Source organism: Nothobranchius furzeri, chromosome 14 (assembly GCF_043380555.1).
Source record: "Nothobranchius furzeri strain GRZ-AD chromosome 14, NfurGRZ-RIMD1, whole genome shotgun sequence".
Taxonomy (NCBI): domain Eukaryota; kingdom Metazoa; phylum Chordata; class Actinopteri; order Cyprinodontiformes; family Nothobranchiidae; genus Nothobranchius; species Nothobranchius furzeri.
In genome coordinates, this window is record NC_091754.1 from 18839083 (window position 1) to 18847455 (window position 8373).

The 8373-nt window shown below is 42.8% G+C and overlaps 1 protein-coding gene across 1 annotated transcript; it reads left to right on the plus strand.

Annotated features, from left to right (window-relative positions):
* Positions 1–756: 756 nt before the first annotated feature.
* On the plus strand, positions 757–6800 carry LOC107390089 (polypeptide N-acetylgalactosaminyltransferase 5). Its single transcript, XM_015966619.3, has 10 exons — positions 757–1899; positions 1976–2142; positions 4257–4376; positions 4532–4667; positions 4822–4941; positions 5045–5162; positions 5279–5608; positions 5766–5846; positions 6191–6343; positions 6419–6800. The coding sequence occupies exons 1-10, from the start codon at positions 893–895 to the stop codon at positions 6557–6559; spliced, it is 2373 nt and encodes a 790-aa protein (XP_015822105.1). The 5' UTR covers positions 757–892; the 3' UTR covers positions 6560–6800.
* The last annotated feature ends 1573 nt before the right edge of the window (positions 6801–8373 follow it).

Below are 8373 nucleotides of genomic sequence, written 5' to 3' on the forward strand. Positions count from 1 at the left end.
TTAAGCATGTTTAAATTCAATTAAATTCAATTCAAGTTTATTTATATAGCACCAAATCACGATAAGAGTCATCTCAATGCACTTCACAGAATAAAACATTCCAATACAGGTCAGTTCATCAAGCCAATCTGAAAAAAGTTTCCTAGGAACCCAGCAAATTGCATCACTTACCTTACCTTACCTTAAACAGTTTACTCTACAAAAACATGTCTTGAACATTTTGTCTTTCTGACTAGTTAACCCGTTGTTTGCATTTCTTTACATATTTTCTTTTTTTGTTTAAAGCAAATATTGATTTTTCTTATTATCTTTTGTGTTTTTGGAATCTTTTTCCATACTAATTTTGTGATTTGAGCGTGTGAAATAGAGGCCCAAATTCCCTGATTGTGTAACAATTTAGGCAAATAAAGCTGATTCCGATAAAACATAAAACCCTTGCGTTAAAATTCTTTTATTCTGAAAGTGGGAAATGTGTTTCCGGTTTGTATCTGCCTTTTCCCGGGTATTTTACAGCTGCCTGTTGGCCAGTCCTTCCTGCTGTTTAACCAATCAGGTCACTGACTAAGTAAAAGTTGCTACGTCCTCGTTTAACTCGGTAAAAGAAGTTGCACTTTGAGAAGACTTCGCAAATGAGTTTCTTCTAACGTAGGCGGGTTTGTTTGGATATTCGACGCCGACATAATGGTTCCGGAAGGCTGGACGTGACCGGAGCGGGACGCGGTGGACACATTAAACCTACATTTGTGCGCGTGAGTCTTCTGGATGTTTAAAAGACAACTTTAGCTGCAGTGAAATACCACTAGCATGCTACGCAAGCAGCTAACTTCTTCAAAAACACGAAAAGTTAAGTGGGAAAGTCAAAAGCGAGGTGTCATTTAATTTCTTTAACGACATGAAAATGATAAAAGTTAGAAGGTACCTGAGGGGGAGTGGGAGGGTCCTCGCCTTTGTGTTTGTCGCCTCTGTCATTTGGCTTCTGTTCGACATGGCTGCTTTGCGCATGTCCATCAACGATGTGAACAGTCAGCTGATGAGGGAGCGGGTGATCAGGGAAAAGGAGATCATCAAGCAGCAGTTCAGGGCCACCCAGGGGATGAAGAGGGGCTTTAAACACCCGGTGCAGAAGGTGGACTCGCCTGTGACACCACCCGGGAAAAGACAGCAGCAATCAGACCAGCTAGCTCAAGCGTACAGGCGTGGAGGCAAAGACATAAGGGTGAACTCTAATCAGAAACAAGGAGATCAAGTTATCAGAAGTGCGCTGTCTAATGTACCAAAGCAGGATGTCCGCCCTAGGAAAGTGGCAGTGAACCTGGATGTAAACGTGCCTGATGTTACACAGCAGCCACCTGGTGTGCAGAATAACAAACTCATTTTAAAGAGTGGCCCAAATAAATCTGCACACCTTGCACAAAAACATGTGGACAGCATGGGTTCAAAGACAAATGAAAAGGTTGAGGACAATTATTCTAAGAATGGAACACAAGTGAGCCAGATTCAGGTGGAGAAAGCACACCCTGTTCAGACAACAACCCACCAAAGACCCAGCAAGAATGAAAACGGGAAGGACGAAATCTTTCAAAGGGAGGTGAACCAAGTCAGGATGACCGAGAGGACTAATCTGAAAGCACCAAAGGAGTCGTCGAACATCCGAGTTGGAGATGACTCTAGGAGAAACTCCTCAGCTGCTAGGAAACCTGGTGTCCACAAAGTACTCTCCCTGGACATGACTCAGGCTCCCAGGGATCCACGTGCAATTGGCCAGTTTGGTCAGCCAGTAGATCTTCCCCGTAGCCATGATGCAGATGTGAGGAAGAGATGGGATGAAGGCCAATTTAATGTCTACCTCAGCGACCAGATCCCAGTGGACCGGGCCATTCCTGACACCAGACCTGAAACGTGAGTTCTCTATAACGTGTGGTCTATCTCACATTGCTTTGACTGCTTAGCTCAATCTGTTCTGCTTACCGTCTAGCTGTTCAAAGAGTTTGGTCCATGATGACTTGCCTTCCGCCAGCGTGATATTTTGCTTTGTGGACGAGGTGTGGTCCACGCTCCTGCGCTCCGTGCACAGTGTCCTCAATAGATCTCCTCCACATCTCCTCAAAGAGATTATTCTGGTGGATGATTTCAGCACTAGAGGTGAGAAAAGTAAAGCTAAAACCATCAACAGGACTTTTTAATCCGGTCAGTTATGCTCCAGAACAATACTCGCCTGAGCTACTGCTAATCTAACACGAGCTACTACTAATGCCAACCTGAGTTACTGCTAACGATAGTTGAGCGACTGCTAATACTAGCGCAAGCTACTACTAACGCTAACCCAAGCTACTTGTAACGCTAGCATGAGCTCCTGCAAACACCATCTCGAGCTTTCTGCTAATGCTATCACAAGCTACTACTAATGCTAACTCGAGTTACTGCTCACGCTAGTCGGGGCTACTACTGATGTTAGCCCAAGCTACTGCCAACTCTAGCATGAGCTCCTGGTAACACTGTCCCAAGCTCTGTCTAATGCTAGCACATGCTACTACTAATGCTAACCTGAGTTACTGCTCACTTTAGTCGAGCTAATGCTAGCACAGGCTACTACTAATGCTAAACTGAGTTATTGCTCGCGTTAGTCGAGCTAATGCTAGCACGGGCTACTACTAATGCTAACCTGAGTTACTGCTCGCGTTAGTCGAGCTAATGCTAGCACGGGCTACTACTAATGCTAACCTGAGTTACTGGTAGCTCACGTCATTCAAGCTACAGATAATCCTAGCACGGGCTACTTCTAATGCTGGCCCAAGCTACTTCTAACGCTGTCCTGAGCTAATGCTAATACTAGGTCGAGCTACTGCTATCGTCCTTGTTGGACAAGAGGAACAAAACAAAGAATAATGTCAGAGCACACATGTAGCATTCTGGGATGTACTGGAACTATCTGGACTTTGGTAGACCTGTAGCTTCCCTGTTGAGTTATTCGGATACCATACATGGCTGTACACTAGGGGTTGTATGAACTAGTCGACTAGTCGACCTCACTGCTTTGTAGTGACTTTTTATGCCTGTCATCGACTAGTCGCTGTCACGTGATAATGACTGACATGATACAGTCCTCGGAAAAGACAGCAGGTGACGAGTCCCTTTGCGTCGGGAGGCGATGCGCTGTGCCAGAGCGTCGGTACTGACACCCGCCGTAAAACGGACATTTGACCAAATTGTGACCTTTACCCTGTTACAATTTAACCTTCCCCTCACCCCCATCCTAACCTTCACCGGCTTGCGCATGCAAAGCTCTGATTGTTGACGCGCTCCAGACATCTGCGTCCTGAGCACGGCCACAGTAACGTTATCAAATCAGGTGTCGCCACCTCAAAAACTAATTTAACACGCGATCATTCATGTCGGCTCATTTCCTTTTATGTTTTCTGTCTTTTATTTGTGTCTAATGCGTTTCACTGCTGTGGAGCGGGGCGCATCACCTTGTCCTCCGGTGACGCACCTCACTGATACGGCCGGCGAGCAGCGCGCACTCCGCTGTTTTTCTTTAGGATTGAGAGGAGATGCAGGAAGATAATAAACAGGCAGGACAGAAAAACAGTCAAATAAAAACAAGCTAGTTTTTGTACCTGGTGGTTGCAACAAACAGACACCATTGAAGGTAATCAGAAGTGAGGAACAAAAAATTAAATAATTATTTTAATGTTTAGAGCAGCAGGAAGTCCGAGAGGCTGCAGGCGCATCAGTGAGTTTGCGGTCGCTGCGCAGGGGGAGGGGGGAGAGGGCTGAAGCAGAAACTACCGTTGTTAAAAAAATGTGTTTAACTTTGAAAATGTGGGCGTAATTTTAATTGTCAAAAAAAACTCCAGCGAACCAACTGACACCCCCCCCCCCAACCCCACCCCCCGCGCGCCGCTTCAGGTGTATGACGTCATCAACGAACTAGTCAAAGTCGACTCGATTTTCATTTCTTGACAGTCGACTTTAAAAAAAATTAAGTCATGCAGCCCCCACTGTACACAGTTTCTAACTTCAGGCAGCGTCAGAGGTAAACCGGTAAATTGGCACACCGCTTATTTATTATTCACACCCTGGCCGAGCGAGCGTGGCAGACCAGTCCTTCCATCGTTATGGGATTGTGTTTCACACTTTATAAAGAGGCTCAAAGAACAGTTTTCATCTGTAACGAAAAAGTTGTTGTAGGATCCCTTTAACAATGTTTCAGCCTTGAAGTTGATATCTTGGCTTAAGTACGTGTTTACGTCCAGATTATCTGAAGGAGCCACTGGATCAGTACATGTCACAGTTTCCCAAAGTTCGGATCATTCGTCTGAAGGAGCGTCAAGGTCTGATCCGGGCCAGACTGGCTGGAGCTGCTGTTGCCAAAGGTAAACATGATCGCTCCATAAATTAATTCTAACCATATGTAGATATGTGCATGTCACAAGTGTGTTTGTTGTTTTGTCTGGGTTTTAATTATGAACCTGTTAAAATTAGTTTAACTGCAGCGGGATGTTTATTTTTTATTTTTTCCATGATTTAGGCGATGTTCTTACCTTTCTCGACTCCCATGTTGAATGCAACGTTGGCTGGCTGGAGCCACTCCTAGAGAGAATCTATTTAGATCGCAAGAAGGTGCCATGTCCAGTTATTGAAGTCATCAGCGATAAGGACATGAGGTAATTAAATAAAAACACATTTAAGTGACAGATAAGCGATATGTGAGCTGTAACCGTGTCTCCTAGAGCTAACATTCTGTGCTCGACCTAATATAGAAATCAATAAATGTCTTTTTGATGTTGTAACCTTTTTTCTGTGTCTTGTTATCTTCAGTTATATGCTTGTTGACAACTTCCAAAGAGGTATTTTCAAATGGCCTTTGGTGTTCGGCTGGAGCTCAGTACCAGATGATGTCATCAAGAAGAACAACTTGACTGTTTCTGATCCAATCAGGTATCATCCTTTAAATCTTCTTTCCAGACTTCATATTTCACAAGTATTCTCTTTCTGGACTAAAAGCCTTTTATTTTTATTTTTTTAATCCTTCATGTTAAAGGTGTCCAGTTATGGCTGGAGGCCTTTTCTCAATTGACAAAAACTATTTTTATGAGCTCGGTTCTTATGATCCTGGTCTGGATGTGTGGGGCGGAGAGAACATGGAGATTTCATTCAAGGTATATCTGGTTTCTAACTCATCTCATGGAAGTAGTCAAAACTTTTAAGACCCTTCACGGATTTATTTACTTTTTTCTCATGGCTAAAATTTCACATAATTGCACCCTTCGAGCAGATCTGGATGTGTGGCGGAGAAATCGAGATCATCCCTTGCTCCCGGGTGGGACACATTTTCCGTGGGCAGAATCCTTACAAATTCCCAAAAGACCGGCAGAAGACGGTGGAGCGTAATCTGGCGAGGGTGGCTGAGGTTTGGCTGGATGAGTACAAAGATCTTTTCTACGGCCACGGGTACCACCACCTGCTGGACAAAAAGGTCATCGATATTGGGAACCTGACGGAGCAGATCGAGCTTAGGAAGAGGCTCCAGTGCAAAAGCTTCAAGTGGTACCTGGAGAACGTGTATCCAGACATGGACGCTCCTCTGGTCAAGGCTGAGGGCCTGGTTTGTAGTCAGATTACATCATTAGAGTAATTTATACATCAGTCATTAGAATAAATTCAAGAAATTCATGTAAATATATACATTTGAACAAAAAAGCATTTGCATTTTAGTGCTTTTACGTTTGTATTTTTTTTTAATTAACTTTTTTTTTTTTTAGGTTTTCAATCGTGGCCTGAGAAAGTGCCTCACCCTGCAGAAAGGCTCTTTGTCCTTTGATATATGTGATCTAAACAAACAGGTAGGGTTGGTTTTGTTTATGAGGTCATTTGTTGCAAATATTAAGAAAACGTGCAATTTCTTTATTTTTCTGTGGGGGGGGGGGGGGGGGGGGGAGGGAATATATGCAAGTCTGCGATAACGCCATAGGTCACGCTGCAGTTCATCAAAGAAAAAAGCGTGGTTCCAGACCGAGAGTGTAAGCCATGATAAACAAGGGTGGAGTTTCAGACCGAGGCTTTTCTAAATGTGAACCGTTTGGATCCGAGCCACGCCAGAGAAGCAGCTCTTGCTCTCATGTAGTGTTTAAGATTTGCAACATAATCACATGCTCGTAACTCCTTGTTTTTATTCCCTGGAATTCAGAATCAGCACTTTAATTACACCTGGATGAGGCATATTCAGCAGCAGGGCCTGTGTGTCGCTCCTCAAGTCAGGAAAAACGGCATCGTGATGACATCGTGCGACAACACTAAACCGGAACTCCGCTGGTTCCACAAGAACTCCAACTCCGCTCTAGTAAGACATCTTTTTATAGCTCAGTTATTTTAGGACGTTCTCATCTGAGTCTGTTCCCTCGTGTGTGTGTTAAAGGCGGAGAACCTCATCGCAGAGCTGGTTCCTAACCGCATGTGCCTGGAGGCAGAACCTCGGGGGGACTTGGTTCGTCTCGGCCCGTGTGAACCCAGCAGCATCTTCCAGAAGTGGCAGTTTACACATTACATTGTAAAATGACGAGACAAGTTTTTAACATGCACTGATGAGGGCGTCTAAATGAATTTACCGGAGGAAACCGGGATCAGTTTGGTGGCAGTGAAGTGGGAATGTGTGAAACAGATTATTTTTATTCAAATTGAATTTCAGTTTATTGATTAAACTGTGCTTTTTATGTTTTCTTTACTGGGACTGAATGATGAAAATAATGATTTTTTTCTTTACATCATGTTATTTATGCTGCTGGTTTGGGTTTGGATGTTAAAAAAAAAAAAAAAAAAAAACAACTGGTGAACACTTCCTTTTTCTGTCACTAGAGGAAGATGTTGCTTCAATAAAAACCTGTGATCCGATTTTAATAACATTTGCAAACATTTTAAGTAAATCTGATGGAGAGGGGGTCCTCTTATGAAAGAAAGAAATAATAAAAAAAATACACATTGGTTACATGTTGTTTATTTAATTAATTTTGTACTCTGACAAAGGTACATTTATGTTGTAGTTTCTTAAAGGTGTAGAACACTGAAAAGCCATCTTTTTAAAAGATTATTTCTGATTATAATCTCTCACTCTTGAGTTTTTCATGCAGGCTGAACATGAAAATAGTATCCTAAACCTGTCTGCTCCATTAGTTTATGATAGAAAATTAGGATTTGAAAGTCCTGACCCATCTACGTCACACTGTCACTTAACATTCCTGGATTCACCCATCTTGACTCATGATGAGGAAGGCTGTTGTTGGTTTAACGTCCAGGAAACCGCAGATCGTGTCTACGCTAGTAGAAGCTAACTGCTAGCATTAGCAACTTAACAAAGCAGTAGCTCATCCAAGCTTGAGTTTTTTTTTTTTAGATAAAGCAACATTGCAAATCAGCGGTAGAGTCACGTTGCTATTATCCAATCAGAGGCGAGATGTCCAAATATCTGGAAATAAAAGACTCCCAATCCTGCTATCGGAGGCCCAATCCCAATACTCGCTCTTCCACCCTTGCTTCTTTCAACTGCAAGTTCCAGTCCAGGGGTGCAAGTGAGTAGGGTGTCCCAAACCTCAAGTGCATAGTTGGCCACGCCTCTTTTGCACCCTTGATCCGCACTTCGCCCAAGTCTGCATCGATGCAGACTTGGGCGAATGGTATTACCCACAATCCATTGTTGCGTGGGAGTTTTGAGAAGAAGGCTCAAGTGCCTTTTCTGAAAATATGTATTTTCAAACAGAAGTTATTTTGAAAACAATAATGTTTATTCATGCTCTGAATGTTTTAGACTAAGATTTAATGTGAACAGCAAATAATGAAAATTCTGTAAATTGTTTGAAAGTTGTTTTCTTGGAAAAGTTGCACAAATAGTGACCGGTGTGCATTGCGGTCAGTGATGCAACGCTCACGTTCTAATTCGGCAATCATTTGCACACTTAAGGCCTTACTGCGCACTTCCTCCAAGTGCACTTTGCTGAAGACCGTAGGGCGCAGCGCAAGTTTTGGGATTGAGCCCAGCTGTGATGTGGTGGTGTCCTGGAAATGGTGCACAGGTGTTTTTTGCTCCCCCGAGTACAGCTTACAAGGCAGTCACTCCTACTAGAGACCACTGCAAATGTATTGATTGAACAAGTGTTCTACGCCTTTAAATATTTTTGAAGTTTTTTTTACAGCCGCTTAAATTGTTCCAGTGTCACAGAATTCTCTTTAAATTATTTATTAAAAGTTTTTATTTAAATTTTTTTAGAAACGTGACAAGTAGATTTAATAAAAGCTAAAGACAAATTAAACAAGCTGATAAGTTCCACTAAACTAAACATATAAATTAATGGTATTATTGGCTATACTGGTGAAACTCCA